Source organism: Semicossyphus pulcher, unplaced genomic scaffold (assembly GCF_022749685.1).
Source record: "Semicossyphus pulcher isolate SPU_LCO1_2020_fin unplaced genomic scaffold, fSemPul1.0.p SCAF_14, whole genome shotgun sequence".
In the NCBI taxonomy this organism is placed as follows: Eukaryota; Metazoa; Chordata; class Actinopteri; order Labriformes; family Labridae; genus Semicossyphus; species Semicossyphus pulcher.
The window spans coordinates 15,927,976-15,947,234 of NW_027211648.1; the positions used below are offsets into that span (position 1 = coordinate 15,927,976).

The 19,259-nt window shown below is 42.3% G+C and overlaps 2 protein-coding genes across 2 annotated transcripts; one reads left to right on the top strand and one right to left on the bottom strand.

Moving 5' to 3' along the window:
- Positions 1-297: 297 nt before the first annotated feature.
- On the bottom strand, positions 298-19,050 carry tdrd9 (tudor domain containing 9). The gene is made up of 35 exons (XM_069662405.1): positions 18,923-19,050; positions 14,300-14,382; positions 14,124-14,191; positions 13,448-13,669; positions 12,490-12,612; positions 12,242-12,322; positions 11,994-12,158; positions 11,800-11,903; positions 11,592-11,711; positions 10,196-10,280; positions 10,060-10,117; positions 9,866-9,970; positions 9,681-9,778; positions 9,466-9,597; positions 8,168-8,330; positions 7,963-8,026; positions 7,491-7,554; positions 7,324-7,368; positions 6,960-7,013; positions 6,445-6,561; positions 6,231-6,338; positions 6,038-6,138; positions 5,722-5,892; positions 5,029-5,140; positions 4,704-4,919; positions 4,015-4,104; positions 3,643-3,900; positions 3,110-3,277; positions 2,273-2,343; positions 2,078-2,187; positions 1,543-1,639; positions 1,316-1,454; positions 952-1,070; positions 786-858; positions 298-647 (listed from the first exon to the last, which is right to left on the bottom strand). Exons 1-35 carry the CDS (start codon positions 19,048-19,050, stop codon positions 549-551), a joined length of 4,011 nt encoding a protein of 1,336 aa, XP_069518506.1. The 3' UTR covers positions 298-548.
- On the top strand, positions 15,496-18,332 carry rd3l (RD3 like). Its single transcript, XM_069662410.1, has 3 exons — positions 15,496-15,562; positions 16,228-16,568; positions 17,125-18,332. Exons 2-3 carry the CDS (start codon positions 16,255-16,257, stop codon positions 17,489-17,491), a joined length of 681 nt encoding a protein of 226 aa, XP_069518511.1. The 5' UTR covers positions 15,496-15,562; positions 16,228-16,254; the 3' UTR covers positions 17,492-18,332.
- Positions 19,051-19,259: the final 209 nt, after the last annotated feature.

A 19,259-nucleotide genomic window follows, 5' to 3' on the forward strand; every position in this document is an offset into this window, starting at 1 on the left:
TCAGCTACTTTACTGATGAGCTCACAATCACAAGACGACTTCAAGGCAGTGAAGAGGAGTCTGTGTGTGACACCGTGGCTAAGTTTGAGGTGATAACACTTTGGATGGGAGAGACCTGGAATGATGAGCTATAAATATGAGCCAATGAATTCTGGCACAGAAACGCCTCTCGTAGTAGGAGCGTGTGTGTGTGTGTGTGTGTGTGTGTGCTGTGAGGACAAATTTAACCTGACTCCTGGGTCACAATAAGACTATGTTTGAATGAAGACTGATTGACGAGCCTCATCTGTTGCAAACAACTATTTTTAATGGCTCACAGCTGAATCACTGAAACTTTGCAGCCGCTTATTTAAACAGGAAATAACTTCTCCACTGATTGTTGAAAACGACAAATGAAGGATTTGAAGATCTTGCTGTGCAGCCTCATTTGAACTTAAAATATCTTCTGAATAAAATTTAGAAATTTTAAAAAAATGTCAGGAAACTGCTTATAAAACTATTAGAACTATTAGAACCAGCTCCATTTAACACAAGCAAACAGTAGTTTCTTAGCTGTTGAGGAGAGTGACAGGATGCAGCTGGAAGAGGACACCTCTGTTCTTTGCAGCTCCAGGCTCAACATTATCCATCTTCAGAGCAGGATCCACCTGCAGGGTATGAACACAAATATTTTAAAAACACACAGAGCTTAAATGTTCTCACAAAAACAACATGTAGCGTGCCTAATGAATGAATGAATAAAAAGGAACAAATAATGGCACAGAGGAGCCCTGATGTCTACATACCTGGTTCCATTTCTCCAGGTTCTCATAGTACACCGGGGTGGCAGCTTCCCTTGGCGGTGACTTGATGAAAAGTCTGCATTACGTAATATAAACACATTAAAAAACTGCATACACAATGTTTGAACTTTAAACCTATTAGTGATTTCTGTGTGTCTCTGTATGTGACCTTGTGAGGCGTTCTCGACAGTCCTCTTGCAGGTGGGCGATCCTGTCGGGCCCCAGATGCTGAGTTCCATAGGCGCCTCCACACACCAGGCGGTTCACAGCCACTCGCAAAGCATTAATCTGAAAAACAAAACAAAGCATGACTAATCAGTGGTACACAAAGAGAACGCTGTATTATGTAATATTGTTATTAATGTACTGCAGCAATAGACACAGAGCCCAGCACTGCCAATTATAAGGGTACTGGAGCCAATATGACAAGTTACAGCATGAAGTGAAGTTAGGGTTAGGCTCCTTTTTTATGTTATACTACAGTTTTTGGATACTATATGAGGAGAACATTCTTAAGGATCACCAGCTGTTACCTCAGTGATGTCCTCAACATCAAGCTTAACGTCAAAGGCCAGTTCAATGTCGTGCTCAGGTAGGATGCCCTCCTGTGTTTGGCTGTTCCAGCCCAAGCCACAGAGGGCGCCAGAGTAACAGGTTCTCTCTTCATTAGTGCTACAAAACATGAGGAGAAAGATATCATTACATTTTTCACATTGCTGACTTTAAGATGTTCAATGATAAGTGCTTGTGCCTAACGAACCGCAACTCCATGACGGGGGTGAAGAGCATGGTTACGAGTGCAGGCAGTCCAGGGATGTCTGGCATGATGGAGGTCTCTTTCAATAGGATCCGTGTCCCTGCAACAAGAAAAACCTTTCAATTGTGCAATAAGTGATGTGGATCATTCGGAGGAGCATTAGCTTAAACATATAAAGCTGCTCTGGCTTACGTGTTAGAAACAATCGCATCTGGGTCTGTAGCCTGTGAGACAAGCAACTATGTTTACCTGCCATGAGCTGCTAACTTCATCGCTTGGCATAAAGTCTACAGTGGATTTATCACAGATTTTTTGTAAAAACAGCTTCCCGCTACTGGAAATAAGATCATTTGGAGTGTAATTTTCAACCAAAACATGAGCTAGAATACTCAGAAGGCTGCTTTTTAATAATAATAAAGTTTAGTTGTATAGCAAGTATCAAAACCAACATGCTTTACAAAACGTCAGGCTGCCCCTTTCACATTACATGTACTGGTAAGTGCAGATTAGAACATTAGATTAGAAATGTATCCTGTACCTGTAGAGTTGACTGCCACAGTCCCAGCCACCAGCATCCTCTGATGTTTGCAGTGAGGGTTTTCATTCAGGGCCAAGGAATTGATGCTGCTCCTCTCGATACACACTGTCCTGCAGGACGACACACTCATGAGCAGTGGGGGGGGACATTTGGGAACTGCAGAAATATTCTGCTATTGGTGTGTGTAATGTTTACTTGTAGTGGGTCTTGTGGTTCAAGCTGTGAAGGCGAATCATATTTGGACTAAGTGGTCCGTGCAGATTAACCTAGGGTGTTAGAAGAAGGATGCAGTCAGACACACCACATGAAGTAATCATGCTGTAATTGTGAATCCCAGCTTCAGTCACCCTGTCGTCATTGTTCTGCTAATCAGACAGAATGGGTGTGTCTCTGAATGAACACCGACACACAAAGTGAGCCATTGAAATGGCTCCATCTCCTGGAGAAAATGTGCAGCCATCATCCACCTCAAAACAAATGATCAGCATCTCAGATGCTCCGATTTAATAAGTTCTATTTTTTTGTGTATTTTTTCCTCCTCCTCAGAACCTGTTTCAGTTTCAAGCTTTCTTTTAAGTCTAGGGTGAGCATTTTTTGTTACATTTGTTCAAATTCTCTTTCCATCTGACAGCAGTCAATACTGTACATCACGTGCTCTGGCAAACATTTTCTTAAGCAATTATATGTGGCTGTTCCAGGTCCGTGTGACTGAAATGATTGGATGGGGGCTTCAAAATGTGGCTTGCTCTTGCTGGTTTCTCCGTTGTTACCCATCTCAGCTTTAATTGACTTCCATTATTTTCTGTTTTTCTCAATAATTGTAAAGCACTTTGAACAAAACACCCATCCATCCATTATCTATACCGCTTATCCTGTTCAGGGCGGCGGGAATTATTCTAACATTCATTTATAAATGAGTTATCTCAATATTACAATATACAAATAGTATAAACAAATATGATAAAAAAGTACAAATAAATATCCAAACTAGAATTAATGTAATATGAAAATGTCCTGTAAGCTAAATCTTGCCTTTGCCTTGGAAGAGGGCTGGTAGCTCTTGGAAAAGTGGTCGAGCAGATAGTCGATGAGCTCCTTCTCCTCCTTCTTGCGATCTTTCCAGGAGCTGTTGGCAGTGTTGGGGACATAAGCACCTGTTTCCATGTCTTTGTACAGGGACATCAGTGCCTCATGGTTTTGCTGCAAAAGACAAAAAGAAGCCACTTAGACTAAGAAGTGCACACAGTATTGGTATGGAACTTTCTGAATCTGGACGAGCATGACTAAATTAATTTTATTTAAGTTTATACAATGGCTTCTTATAATGTTTTACAGCGTGGGCCCCAAAAACCCCAACAATACTGCTCACTGCATCCAACCACACCATCTGCTGGTAAAAAGCAGTACTGCAAGTACAAAAGGCAACATTATATAAGGACCTTTAATCCACCACCCCTCCATCCTACAATGGGCAAGTCTTTGATAATAAAGTCATGCTTCAAGTAGGGCATGTTATGACATGCACACTGCCTTATACATGAAATCTGTTGCATTTACTGTGTCACCTGTGAATCAAAGCTTTCTTCCGCCTTCACAGCGTGTCCTTCTTCCACCAAGATGTCCAACACGTTGGTGTTTTTTGTTTCTGTGTTGATGAGCAGCTGCACGCGCATGACACCATGGAGGATTGAGTACAGTGACACGATGAGTGAACGGCCCTTCACCAGCGTGATGAAGCGGTTGCGGGCTCGGCTGCTCCACTGTTTCCCCAGGATGATGGACTGGGCTGAAGGACGCATTTCAGCAACTTGGAACTCCTGAGCCTGAGAGCACAAGCAGAGGGCTGATTTGTTATAGTTTGCTCATAGTTTAAACAGTGGAACAGAAAAGTGTACATCAATCAGACCAGTGGTGTCACTCATTTTCAGTTTTGCTACCTGGAAGGGGTGAGACAGGAGGTCAGGGGGCATTTCCCTGAGGCTGCTGATGGCATGAACTGCGGTGTTGCCAAAGTCCAAGAAGAACACCTGCAGGAAGACAACAGATCATGCACTCTGGGACATTAACTTATATCAGCTACCAGACTCTCCAGTTAAGAACAATGTCTCTGTGTTCTACTTTACACCATCAGAGGTCGACACTGAGGTCAGTTTTCAGCTCAATATCTAAAAGTAACACGTAAATTATAGTTATTGAATCAAAGTGTAAGCATCACTTCTTAATCAGTTGTACAACCATGACAAAATAACTATTCTACCATATAATACAAATAAAACTGTCTATTATAGCCAAGCAAGCCACTTAAAGTCAGTATTTGGTGGTGGAGAGGTGGGGGCACTTAAAGGTTATATAAAACCTTAATTAGTAATTTAGCTAAATTAGATTAGATTTAAAAAACAGCTGTAGACAACTAACCCCGTTTAAATGTGTTCTGATTGCTATCAGTTTTATTTTTCTGTATGTATGACAGAAAAATATTTTATTATTAAGGTCGAGCATAAATTAATAAATCTAGGAACAAATAAGGGTTGTTTTTAGGGGTTTTAATTACGCGATCAGCTTGATTTGGAGAGGAGGAGACCTCTGCATCTTGAGCAGAGACCTGCAGAGCATTAGCTATACTCACCTCCACTGTACTGCCGCGTATGTGCAGGATCTTGGCGCGATAGTACAAGCTCTGGTCATTGACCTCCGAGTAAGGAGCCAGACACAGCAGGTTGGGGTAGAGCGACACTGTTACAGGTTCCAGAGTACGCATGTTTATCTCTGCTGTCAGACGGCGCTGCTTTTCCAAGCTGACTTCATCTGCTTGGAAGCCCCAGAAATTACCCACCTCCAACACCTACAGCAGAAATCAGAGTTAAGAGAAGATACACCCATTTAAGATTCAGACATTTAGACACAAATGAGAGTGTGTTTTTTTTAATTAAGCTCTAGAAGACAGGACTGACCTCTGTGATGTTGATCACAAACAAGCGGTGGGGGGGCAGCTTGTCTGGTTCAATGGGGCTGCTCACCACTCCCACTGGGCAGACAGACTGGCTCTGGAGGTCTACATTCACCCTGCACAGCAACCGCACACACAGCATGGGACTTTAACATTACAAGCATGTTCGCTTTAACTAACCACACACTGGGAGTTATGGGTAAAATGTCTTTTATGTTGCTTTGATGTTGAATGTAATAAAGTCACATTATCGTAATGGGTCAATAGAGTGAAATTATAGATGCTGCAGGAAAGAACTGAGTGAGAATAGTGGGTGTCTCATTGTCTTATTGTTGAATAGCTCATAATGTGCCAAGTCACCCATGTTCCTGCCTCCCAGATGGAGTAGGAAGAAGCTGGTGTGGTCTCTGCCTAAAAGGAGGGAGTCATGCAGAGTGCCAGGTTGTCAGATTAAATTAAAGCTCAGTTCAGGGGCGCTGACCATTGCAGCCTGTGATGCAGGGGATTCCACTTTGCAAAGAGACGGACAAGAATGGGGTTTTTTCAGGTCCAAAAAGAGCCACAGTACAAACTTTGTGCTCTTAGGATTTTTTTGGGATAACATTGAGCACATTTTTTTGTTCATTCCTGCAGCACAACAGATTTTACTCTGATAGAAAAGGATTAAGTTGGTTTTCATAATACGAAAAAACACTACCGTGTATATTTCATGTGAGTTATGTTTCTGTTCCCAGCACACATTTCTATCTGTTCAGTGGGGTGGACCGACAGCTGCAGGGGAGGATTATGCTGGGCCATGAGGAGGGCAAGGGACACCTCCGGCTGCACCCCCGACTCTTGGGATGTCTTGTAGAACTCCACATATGCTCTGAGCAAACACACACACACACACACACACACACACACACACACACACACAAGCAGGTAACTATGAGTTGTGTTAAGTGTTCTTTAAATAAATGGTAAGATCAGATATAAAATCATGTCTGATTTGCCACAGAGGCCTTCAGTACCTGGAGCTGTCAAAGGAAATGGTTTTGACCTGTCCACAGAGGCGGAACAGCGACTGCAGCTGCTTGTAATACAGGAAACCGTACGGAGGGAGGTTCCTCAACTAAAAACAACGTATGGTTATTTTATCACTTTCACAACAACTCTTTAAGACTAAAGTCCTACAAGCAACCCTCCCAACCCTTTCTGTCATACCATCACTGTAGTTCTCGGGTTGAAGCCACACATCTCTCTGGAGGCCAGGTCTTCATCCATGTCCCCCTGGACAAAGTAGTTGGGGTAGTAGGCACCGGCAATGACCACCTAAGAAAGAAAGAGGTGAGACCTGAATCAAACTGTGCAGAAATTCAGCATCTGAATGTTTCGTTAGAGAGATGACCGGGGCTGAAATCTTAATGTGTACTCTAACCTGAAGGATGAACTTCTGCTTGTGTGCGCTGGTGTAATCCAAGGGTTGCGTGTTGTTCTGCACATGCATGTTGAACTGAGACACTCGCTTCTTCAGGTCTTCATACAGCTCTGCAACCTGGACAGTGAGTAACTGCTTAGGAGGTCTGAGCTGAGTTTTAAGCCGCTTTCCCACTGGTCAAAAAACCTGCTAACACCTGGCTTTTTTGCTTAATGGGAAAGGCTACAATTGGCATTCAGACCCGGGTCAAATGACTCTGCAGTAGACCCGGGTAATTATCGCCTCTGCTCCAATCGGCATTGATGGGAACACAAAACTGCTTGTCATCTCAGCTACAAATTCCACTAGTCTCCGTCCAAGCAGCGCTCGAACATTGTTCCAAATTTGTCAGCGCCAAGTTTGATAAAATGACTAAGAACTGCAGGACATCAGGAGTTGGAGGTGTGACAACAAAAACATCCTGTAATGTGGCTTGATGAACTCCTGTGACCCAGCTGTCTGCTTCATCTTCCTACCTCCCTGATCCTCTTGATCTGAATGAAGTTCTCCTTGCCCCAGTCCAACTCGTCCTAAAAGGAAAAAGAGTCTGCACTGAGTCTTCATGCCAAAAACAAAAGCTCTTGCCAACAGTTCTAACATCAACATAGAGACAGTAACCTTTCTCCTTGAGATAAATACACCGCCTAAATTAGGGATAACTCTCACATCATCTACTTATCCTTTGCAACAGCAATAGCTTTGTGCTAAATGTGAGTTTATTAATTCATTAGCAATGGGAGAGAGAAAGTATAGTTCCTTTAATGCAAAAAAAGTGATGGCTTATTCATCTCAGTGTGTTGTTTTTATAGTGAGCTCATGTTTGATTGTTGTTTTGTTCACCTTTGGGTGTCTCAGCTGTCCCTTCTTTTTGGCTGAGTGCCATGCCTAAGAGTAAGAGACAACACGGCAGTGTTTTTAGAGTTGTTAACCAAAACACAGCCATCAGGGAAATATGTAAATCCATTAAACAACAACACTTGCTGTTGACTTGGCATTGAAAACATTACCTTGAAGGCATTGACAAAAGATATGGAATCACTTGGAGTACCATGGGTAAAGGCCAACTTGCTCCTGAAATACCAAAAATTATTCAGTGCACAAAGAAAGAAATGTGAAACACACAGAACCAAAATCTGCCTAAGCCCTGCAGAAGTCTGATGATGACTCTAGTTTGCAACCTGAGCCTTGTAATCATCGACTTGAAAACAAATATTTGCGCTCTGTTGGTCAAAACATGTAAATATCTTCTCCAGACTGTCCACAGTGAAGGCACTGTTATCAGACTGTGTTTGTTTTCTACTGCTCTTTAGCCTTAAAACACTGTGATGGGCATAAAGATGTAACAGTGAGTCAATGGTCGCTGGAGATGTCTGGATGAACTGTCCCAAATATATTATGTCACTTTGGTGGCACACAAAATTGATCTACACTGACATCCTGGCAGTCAGTGGATGAGTGCAGCCTGTGGATATGACTCACCTGTGTCCGGCCAGCTGCTGCATGGACGGTATAGCAAAGAAACTCTTCAGAGAGTGCGAGGCAGCTGAGGATAAGAGAAGTTGTAATTGTTGTTTGTGCAATTAGCTCACAAAAAAACTTAACATGCACAAAAAAATTCCAAAACTGCTGAAGGACAGATTTGTTGTCTACAACTATACTATAACTATTATAATGTCAGACTGACCTATGATGAGACATTCTTCCAGGCATCCGAACACGTGTCCCATGACAATCAGCTTCCCGAGGTACAGGTCCACGGGCAAATGGGCCAACACATAGCCAAGGAACGTTAGATCGCCATCCTCATTTTGACCCCTGCCATCACTTTTCGTAGAAAGGGCACCCAACTGCAGAAGAAACATCCGGCTATTATCAGGACAACAGCTTTTAATACTGTATGCCACAGATCCATTACTACAACATCCAACATCAGAGCAAAGTTTCACTTTTAATACTTCATGTTCTGGATATAAAAATGGCTGATTTCTCTTTGCCAAATTTTGAATTTACTAAGCTAAAATAGTTTATCAAGTCAAAGCTTTCTTATTCATCTTACCTATTTAACTAATTATCACATTTTAATTTTTATCTTCTTACTGTTTAAATCCTCAGGACTAAAGATGGTTGGGTTTTCAGCTTAGGAGGCACCTCAGCACTTATACACCAGGCCTGAGAAAATCTGGATTCAGATTTACTAACATCCTTTAATCCTTGACTAACATCCTTTGCCTTTGTCTTAATGTATTAAAATGTCCTAGTTTTACAGGGATATTGTGTTCTTTTTGTACTGAAATCTCACCTACATTGTAAAGGAATACAAAATCAAAGGTATATATTATGTAAGTGATAGGAAGAAACCATAATTTACTTTTCATCTAAAAAGTGGGCTGCCTCCTATATACCAGTTCGACCAATATACTAGTAAAAAATGCAGAGAGAGGTATGATATTGTGTTACGGTATTTTATCTCTCTGGACTCTTGCACAACAAGACACCCACCCGCACTCTCAGGTCTACTTCTTCCATTCACCTTACTGCACCACTCGCCCGCCTGACCACCATGGGGTCTAGAGCCTTCAGCTGCTCTGCCCCCCACCTCTGGAACTCCCTCCCACCAAACATCTGTAACATTGATTCTCTCTCAGTTTTCACATCCTAGCTCAAAACGCATCTTGTATACACTTTTTTATATATAATAAATAGCTATAGAAAACCTTTTCCCCTCTGGGATACCCCCCAAAACAGACTGTGTCTTATATTCCGTGTCTTATATATATGACGCAGCACTGCCCTCCTTTACAGACACATAAAACACTGGAGGATGATAACATTGGCTGACATAAAGCTCCTTCAGAGAACTCCTGCTCTAACACTCTGTGACAGAGTTGGGCGGTCAGCTGCAGCCCATTGACATCATGACAGCCACACAATCATGACTGCTTGTCTAGACAGTAATGGACCTCTCAATCTTCACTTTTTTACCTCTTTGAGTTGGAGCACTGTCCTCACTATGTCACCCAGGTTAGGGGGTGAGAGGGCTGTGGAGAGGAGGGAGCGGGGATCTCCCATGTCCAGCAGCTTCACCTTCAACATGATGTTCGCCAATGGAGCACACTGAGAGGAAGGCAAACAGTCAAATAAGGCTCATAGCAGCTTAAAAGGTATTAAAATCTCTTGAAGTCTGTTTATTCTCTTACCAGCATCTCAGGGATCATGTACTCTACGATGTCATTCCTCCAGAACTCTTTGGTGACAAGACGGTAACAGTAGCCCTTAGACACTCGACCTGCCCTGCCTGAAAAAGAGAGAAAAGAGTTAAAGAGGACAGAAGGGACAAACACTTACAGTAAAGAGGTCAGATTCTGTGCTGAAAGTTTTGTACCTTTACGCTGGTTGCAGTTGGTTTTGGATGCCCAGGTGAGTCGCAGAGACTGATAGTTGGTATCCTGGTCACAGACCATGTGACGGGCCAGGCAGAAGTCAATGACTATGACGACAAAAGGAACCAATATCAGAAAGCCTTCAGTTAAAAACCTCTCATTAAGCAAACACAAGCTGAGGAGAAAAAGACCCCACCGTATTTGACGTCAGGAACCGTCACCGAACTCTCTGCGATGTTGGTGGAAAGGATGACCTGTTAAGATGAGGAGATCATCAATGCAGCAGGCAGTGAGAACACATTTGAGGTGAGAACATTTTGAATATTTTTTACCTTCCTGTATCCTGGGACAGGACACAGAAACACACCGTTCTGCTCCTCCAGAGTAACTGTGGAGTGGAGAGGATAAACCTGCAACCTGCACAACAGAAGCACATTGATTGTAACGTTAAAGGACCAGTTTGCGGATTTTCAATCTCAGTCCTATCATGCTATTATGGGGAGCTAATGCCATTATGGTGGGAAAAAACTGCAAATTCGCTCTGTGTCTTTGGAGGACGATATCCGCTTATTCAATGGGCCCTGAAAAACCAGGGTCTGTGTTTAGTGGAAAAAAACACTGGTATATTGGCATTGTATTTCGGATTCTGTACCACTCTGAGCCATTGCCTGCAGCGAAAATGGTAGTATTTCACTCCAGCATTTCCCGCTGGGCCGTTCCTTTCAGAGGGAGGGGCGCAATGCACACTGGGTGTTGTAGGAATGTAGAATGGAAACCACAAGCTGTACAACTTTCTCTACAGCTATGGCACAAAAGTCAAATATTATTGCTTCGAGAACACCAGCTTTGACTGACAGTGGCTTTTTCCAGTGGCAAACTGCTCCTTTAATGTTAACATTCCTCACATGCAGATGTAATGCATAACAAGTCCAACATATTCTTGAGACGCTAATCTCTATATACAGAAATAGAAATGTAGAATCTGTAGTCAGGGACATGGATTTCCAGGATTTCAAGTGTTCTAGATTCCGTTTGCAGTACGTTTGTAGTCTGAGTAATATTGGCTAATCAAGTATCAGCAGGCTGCGGCGTATGCAGGAAAAACGGTCTGTGTGGAGAGCGAAAGCAGGCGGTACGTAATGCACCGTAATGACATTCCGGCTCACATCAGCGGCTATCTGATGATGATTTAGATTCTTATTAATCTCTAGAAACAGACATCTGCATGCTAACAGCTAGCAATCAGTTCTAGATCTAAAATTCAACTTGAGATAAACTCTCTGATGCTGTGTCACGAAAGCCGCTCAGCGTTCAGATTTCCTCGAATGCATCAGAAATGATCGATCCGACCTCCATTCCAAAATACGAGCATTTGAAAGTAGTTTTCTTCTCCTCTTGAGGACAGACCAGACAAAGCTTCTTTTTTACTTTTTACGAATCTGTATCATGATGTTGAAATTTCGGCAAAGGTAAGACCCATTAATTAGAGTAAATCACAAGAAAAACAGGTTCTTTTTCTATAAACAATGCAGCACAAGGAAAAGAAAGTTGTTTATCGCTACATGACCCCGGCATGTTCACCATTGTGCCCAGAGGCTATATCGTCATCAGACTAAAGCTGATGGGATCCGAGACTGTTGAGACGCTAATCATTACTACCAATAAACAAAGCTGACTTGTTTTAAGGAGGGCAGTAAAAAGAAGATAAAAGGAAAGTGAAAATCTCACCTTTTGCGGACGAGCTTGGCCAAAGCTTCCTGCATGTAGCTTATTTCATGCAAACCAGGAAGGAAAACCAGCACACTGCCCCGCTCTGATGAAGTCATGCCAGCTCCTTTCTCTGCTTTGCTGCTGAAACAGAAACACACATGAGAATTACTCTTTTTGTCTGCCCACTCAGTAAAAATTTTAATGAGCTAGAAGACTGAGGCCTAACCTGGAATCTTTTCCCTCCATCTCATCAAAGCTCTGGATGAGACTGATGGCAAGGTTGTACATCTCCACTGAAATGTAAGGGTCATATGGCTGAGGTGACTCAGCCTAAAAAAGAACACACAGAATTCACATATTAGGACTCTGGCTTTGATATAGAGTAGCAGTAGCATCAGCAAACACTTAATATCTTCTTACTCTGTATGGAAACATTTTGTTGAGGTCATCCAGATAAAACTCCTCAATGGCATAGGGTGCTCCCTCCACTTCAAACACATAGGCTGGGTTTATTTTGCCCTGTATTGGGGTGCCAAAGTATTCTGCAAACTGTCTGCAGTTAATGGTGGCTGACATGAGGATGATCTGCGAATAAAACAAGCTCTATGATTGACAGAGAAAAATGAAGGACAGAGGACAAATTTGTACTTGGAATTTCTTGGAATTACCTTGACATAACGAGAGTTGGAATGAAGGAATTTTCTCAAAACCAGCAGGAGAAAGTCCATCTCCTCAGTGCGCTCATGAACCTTTGGTAAAGGCAGAGTAGTCAAGAATCACTGATCGGATCGTAGCACAAAATTAAACTATTCTGCCTCTGCAGCAGCATAATACTGAAATGAAACTACAGCAATCCTGTAAGGTTCCAGTTTACAGAGACATGTATATTAAAAAGTATCTGCTTGTGTTTATGCACCTCATCCACAAATATGTGGGAGTACTCTGTGAGGCACTTGGCTGTAACCACTTTCTGCAGCAGCACTCCTGTGGTCATGTAAATTAGCCGAGTGTGCTCGGTAGCCATCTTCTCCAGTCCAATCTGAAATACAAAATGCAAATCTGTCTTCATAAATGTTACAACACACAGTTTTATTTCAGTTCTGAAATCGACTATAATCTCTCTTAGGAACTCTCACTGGGGGATGTTGGACTCATTTTGTATCAGAACTGATTAATGAGGAGTAAGCTCTGTTGGCTTTTGAGCAAATCCCAGTGGACTGAAATAAAATCCATTTCTACCCAGTGTCCAACCTCAGGGAAATACTTTTTAGTATGCTGGTTCAACTCTATAACAAAATAAGTTTTTATTCAGAACCCAAACAAAACATGTGAAAGGGAACAAGAAAAGGGCTTTTACCAGATGGGCCGAAGACAAAAAAGGAAAAAGCAGCTTTGAGGCTTTCAAATAAAGACCTAATGTTCAGGTTATGCTGCATAACTTGAGCACTTTCTAACATTATCTGTTTTTCTTTGCTCCCACTATCAGTGACATCATCCCAAACTCCAGAGGTCTGAACCAAGCGGAGGAGACAACAGTTATTATTAGACGAGCTGTTTCAGAGCTCTGTATAACAGAACCAGACATTTTGGCAACAAAGCACACAAAAGAGTTTGATCACACATGCAAACATGAAACACTTTGAGTAATGAGAGACATGCAAGGAGTGATTTTTTCTGCACAGCTTTAGCCATTACTACAAGTCAGTGATCACTACAGAGTCACTAATGCTCAATGACTTCTTTATAGGTGTTCCTCTCTTCTTATTCTCCCTTTTTATTAAAATGTATACTAATATTTATAATTTCTAATAATAACAGAAATTTGGAAGGAGCTAAGATGTTAAGGGTCCCATTTAAATATGCATTGCACTAACCTGATATCCCACCAGACTACCAAGGGTGCACTTTCGCTGTGCAGCAACCCATCGGGCAATACTGGTGGCCCCAATTTTGCGTGGCTGGGTGACCACGATGTTGCATAAGACATCCTTCTCACTGTAATGGTCCAAAATGTACTGTGGCAGCTGGGTGGTCTTGCCACTGCCTGTGGCTCCTCGGATGATCACGATAGAGTTGTTCTCTATGAGAGAAACGAGCTGGAAGCAGGCATGGGAACACACACACACACGCGAGACAGAAGCACAGGCAGACACACGTTTTCAGTTAAGCTATTTGTACCTTATTACAGGGATAAAAAAGGAATACGAAAATGAAATAGTAAAATAGACGGATGTGTTAAGCTGATTTGTAACTGTAAGTCAACGCAAAATAATCTGCATCAAGAGAGTGATAGCTTACACAGTCACATAGACAACTCTGTATTAACCAACAGTAGCAGTGATTTTAAAGTTAGCTTTTGTTCAGAAGGATTAAATAACTAATCTAGAGCAAACAGTAAAAGCTTAAGTGCACCAGGGTCCTGAGGACATAATGGGTAATTTCAGTAAAACTCCTAACACAACTAAAAGTACTTCAGGAGAACGAGAGTGCTCTTTCAGACCATGAGGCTGTGTGGTTGAGTGTATGTGGTGAATGGGAAGTGCATTTTACCTCCTGTCTGCTTTTGGTTATGGGCAAGTTGGGGTACTTGTAGCTGGCAAGTGGAGGAGGAGCAGTACCTTAGGAATTAAGAACTGAATATAAGAAGCAGTGTTGAAGAGTTGCACAGAAAGTGCATACCGTGTGATGTAGCAATAGAAAATGCTTCCACAGAGTTTGATACTCACTCCTTACAGGTTCTCCTTTTTGGAACTGCTCTCCATCAGAGTTCACATTTTTCAGGCTGCCTTTATCAGGAACCTCTGAAGGGCTAGAAAGCAAGCAATTTTAGGCATCTTATTGCTTATTAACCAGAAAATTGTACAGTAACCTGTCACGGACAGAAAGCCCACGGAGGTTAAGTTGCATCTTGTGAATCTGGGCTATATCAATAAAAGTGACATATAAATGACAAACAGTGCCCGAGCTTTATCTCAGAAAGCAGGTCCCAAGGAGCATTGTGGTAAGAGACATGCAATTATACTGTTGCATGTACTAGTAATGACAGGCTGTAGTTGAAGGCTGAGCTTTAAAGCTGATTTAATAAATTGTCATTCAGATTTGGGATCAATCCTTAATTGCAGTAACAGTGGTGCTGTTTTACGACAACATGCAGCACTTTGAATATAATGTGATTGTCAGCTGTCATCTCCCTAGCTACATCTGTGGATGCTAATGACTGCTGCTGCAGCATTTAATACTTCTTGACATACCAGACACTGGAGAATAAAGCAATTCTCGGAAACTGTGTTATCATTTGTTGTAAACTTGGAGACTAAGTCCACAGTGGGTGAATATTACTTCATTACATAACTTTACTCAGAGTCTTGCCTTTCCCTCTGGTCACTTCAAACGGGCCCACAGCGCTGTAGCTGGGAGAGCCTTCCCAGTTGTCTCTGCCTCTCGCTCTCTTAGTGAGAGGAGGATTTTATTGCAACAGCAGGCACAATCCTGACAGTGCTAAGCGGAGCTCACATTCAACACACCCACAGCTCGTGCACACATGCACTCTCGCCCTCTTCCTTTCTCTCCAGTGCACACATTTCCTGCAAGCTACAAAGCATCTGACCTTACACCAAAGCTGCATGCTGCACAGAGGAGAGTGGGGTGAAGGAAGAGGAGAGGTGACAGCTCTTAGTCAGTTAGCAGTGTGACTAACTCTCCTGGAAAAAGCCTGCATGACAGGAGCAGTGGGAGGGACAAAAAAGGACAAGGCAATAATCAAAACACAAAGAGGAAAAAACGCTTCCAACAAACAAGACGTTGGAGGGATGCTGCAGACAGTCAAGTGATGTGCTCCATCTGATACACAGAGACGCAGTCATCAGCAAGTGAAGGAATGAAGTTCACATGGACTGACCCGTGGAGACAACTCGCTCGAGGATGTACTTTGTGAAAAGCCCAATTTTTTGCAGAATCTCACAAAAGCATCGGTGGATCACTTTTCACCTGTAAGTACGGATCTTTCTCTCAGTTTTCAGACAGATGTAAGTGTGACAATTCCTCCCTGAACACGCTGTTTAAGTACTGATTATTATTTGGAGTATCTGAAATAGTAATCAAAGTTTTTGTAACCTTACAATGTGCGAAGCCACATATAGTTAGTGTCCAGTGAGGCTGACCTCTGACCCTGCATGCTGTGTAATCCCAGGTGTAAACTATGTTGAGTCCATTCGTCTGGGGAAAAAAGCCAAATACACACACCCGGGACATTGTCCTTCAAAGAGTTCAACTTGAACTGAAGGCAATCAGAGCACCCATCAGGCAGGGACCAGAGGTCAGCCCAGTTACTGGGGGATCATCCTTCACTGTCAAATGTAACATCTTAATTATAAATGGGCTATATGGACATATCAACATGTCCACATTAAGAATTAAGGTCGCAATTTACTGATGCATTTTCATTGTGGTCTTTGAAGCTGAAAATTTGACCCATTTTTGGTTCGAGTGCATTTCGGTTTTGGCTTTTGCATGGTTAAACAGATTGTTTAATACTGTAGCTCTTGGTTTAAAGCAACAGATATTACAGCATATACAGTATCAAAGTGTTAAAACGGTGCTGTGGGGAAGTCATGGCTACTCGATCCAGAATATAAAGTCATTCTCGTTTCGTCAGTTTACAGGCCTGTCTGCAGTGAATGCCATGCCCCTGTTCAGCTGGATGAAATGGTCTAGTGAAACAAGAGTGCAGGTTCAGAATGAAGCAGCACCTCTTAAGACCTCAGAGCTCCTGCCCAGTTGCATAATGATCAAAGAGCTCCTGTGGCATGTGGAGGAACGCGAGCGGCTTGCGAGGGACCTGGAGCGGGAGAACAGGCTTGCCCACAGCGCCCTGGGTCTCCGCTGGTTCCAGAAGTACCCGAGGTTACGGACCCTCATCCCCACATCGGAGCTGAACCAGCTGGAGTTCCTGTGTGCCCAGATCCCTCCTGTCCATGCAGCGGCCGTGCTCTCCAGGTATTTGGTAGCTTCCATTCCGTGCTTCGTCCTCACATTAGTATGCTGTCAACAGTGGCTAGCTGCTGCAGCATCAACACACGGCCTGACAGCAGGCAAAGAAGAGAAGACCTGAAGGAAAAGAGAGGAGGGGCGGGCTGCCAAGAAAGCCATTATGTGTTACTGTCACAATGGCAGGCGTTGTAGGGTGTGAAGGTGAAGGGCGCCCTGTAAGGCTGAGTCAGGCCTGACTGCCGGGGTTTCCACTCATCATCTCTGTTCCAGACATAATGATATAAAAAGAGGTTGTTCTACATGGATGAGCGCTGTGACCTAATTTCTTTATTTTCCATATAACTCACTGTTGGGTCACTACTGTTTGCTTACACAACCACTTTACCAAAGAAAAACATACTTTGTAAGAAATGTGTTATAAATAGATTGAAAAAAACCTTAAAGGTTGTTTTGTGAGTGTTGAATTATTGCTGAAACTGCTAATTGAAAATGTGAGATGCTGACACTGTGTTGCTTCTTCAGCAAGTGTTTAATTAACTGTATTGGTGGCATCCTTCCACAGGTTTCGTGAGGTGCTTGCCACCAACAACATAAGGCCCTGGGAGCTGGCGGCTGTCTTCAAGCAGGTGGTGAGGGACTTCCTGAGCCAAAAGCATTACAATGACCAGGACGACCTTTCAGTGCAACCAACACAGATGCGACCAATGGAGGCGTGGACCAGCCGCTACAAAATGAAGCAAGGCTTTGTCACACCCACCGTCCCAAACTGTGGAGACCACCCGAGAGAGGAGATCCCAACAATCTCAGGATATGTGGACCGGGCAATGCGACACTCCAATTCATTCACTGGGTTTAACAGGGAGTGGGACCTTCCATATTTCTACCCTGTTCCTCTGAGGCCCACAGGAGCATACAGCACTACACTGTGAGAGGACACACTGCTCTAAACATCTGTGGTTATGTGCGTAACACAAGGAAAAAGATTTCTCACAGCCACAGCATGGACATTAAATGCAATTACTCGATTATTTGTATTAATTGAAGAGAATTCATAGCTTGTGACCAAAATTTGGATTGGTGGACAATGTATTTAGCTGTTTAATTTCAATAACTACTTTGTCACCTGCTCTTTTTAACCCTTACTTAACGGACTCACTTTTTTCTGTATTCATCATTACAAGTCTCAGTTAGCCGAGGTGCAAAATTAGCACCAGCCACCTGATGGTAAATTATATGGACGCAGCTTGTAGATTTCAGACACAAAAAATCTTGAGCCTGTCAATGGATGGTAGATTTTTATCATTTAAAATTAATTACTACCCATCCTGGTTCCAACCTTTGTGACTTGTAAGACGTCAAAGTGATGCAATGCCTACTTGTGACAGTTTGGCACAGGCTGGCAAATGTCAATGAGTTTTGAGCAGTTAAACCAAAGATTGATGTTACTTTCTCTTATTGTTGAGCCCTAAAGATAATCAGGAATATAACAATAAAAAGAGAAAATACAATAGCAAACACAGAAAAATAAACATCATTTGTGCAGTAATTTTCTTGTGTCTTAACTTGTTTAACACAAATTGTGAAAGTTTTAATATAAAAACCTTCAGGGTCTTGGCTACACTGAGGTCATCCGGAGTAGTTTATTTTATGGGAATTTGGCAGGTTCAGCCCCATTTTACCAACACAAAAAAGTAGGTCTGTATTGCTGTTTTTCCAATGTATCTAAAGTGCATATTTTTTATAATTTCTGGCAATGTATTCAAGGCTTTAAGCAGTAACAATAAAGAGATTTGTTTCTTTTGGTCTCTGCTCAGAATCTTATGAGGAGAGGGAGATCTTGATGGCATTACTTCTAAACCCAAACCCTTTATACCATTTCGGTGATACTAGTGACTTTTTCGATTTTCATGATTCATAAATCATACAAAAATAAATCTTAAATCAGAGTTTTACAAGTTGAAATTGAGGAAATAATGTAGAGGAGTTACTCATTTAGATTCAATTTGGAAACGTTATACAGGTTTTAATAGATTTTTTTTTAAAGCTAATGACGTCCATTTACAAAGCTGGAAGTACAGAGGCATTACAACTCTCCAACGGTTGGCCTTCTAGTTTCCTGGCAGGTGTTAATGTTAATAAATGTTAGCAGGCAGCCACGCTCACAATACCAACATTTTGTGCACTGTAATATTATAAAACTTGAACCAGGCACGATTTGAAACTACGACAAATGAATTGACATCTGTAGCCTGATACATTAATTTTCTATGGAGCGGTTAAGGTCAGGTGGATACAAGGATGCTAACCAGCTAGCACAAGGTTAGCGAACTTTAAGCTAGCTACCGTTAACTTTGTCTTACCTGCTCTCTTTCGACGACGGTTCGTCCAACTCCTTTTCAACCACTTCTTCTGTGAGTTTAATGTTCGCAAACTTCGGCCCCGAGGTGAACCAATCCGATATTTGTTCTGCAGTAAAAACTTTCTTCATGTTGCCGTTGTTTTTTATTGCATTTCAGTAGATTTTTCTCATACCAACTGCAACTAGCCAGATTGAAGCGCGAGGCATGTGAGGAATAGCGTCTACACCGCCCCCTAGCGGTTGGACTAAAAATTCAAAATAAAATGTAAATTCAGACCTCTGTATTACAGCAGTTTTATTCTCCTGTATATTGTTGGAGGTATTTAAATACTTCCCTT

Excerpts from the sequence above, each read along its gene's own strand:
- tdrd9 (XM_069662405.1), bottom strand. The coding sequence starts at position 19,050 with ATGAAGAAAGTTTTTACTGCAGAACAAATATCGGATTGGTTCACCTCG. Across the intron at positions 2,188-2,272 it reads AACCACAAGACCCACTACAA|GACAGTGTGTATCGAGAGGA; the intron begins GTAAACATTACA and ends GTCGTCCTGCAG. Across the intron at positions 1,640-2,077 it reads TGTGGCAGTCAACTCTACAG|GGACACGGATCCTATTGAAA; the intron begins GTACAGGATACA and ends TTCTTGTTGCAG.
- rd3l (XM_069662410.1), top strand. The coding sequence starts at position 16,255 with ATGCCCCTGTTCAGCTGGATGAAATGGTCTAGTGAAACAAGAGTGCAG. Across the intron at positions 16,569-17,124 it reads GCAGCGGCCGTGCTCTCCAG|GTTTCGTGAGGTGCTTGCCA; the intron begins GTATTTGGTAGC and ends ATCCTTCCACAG.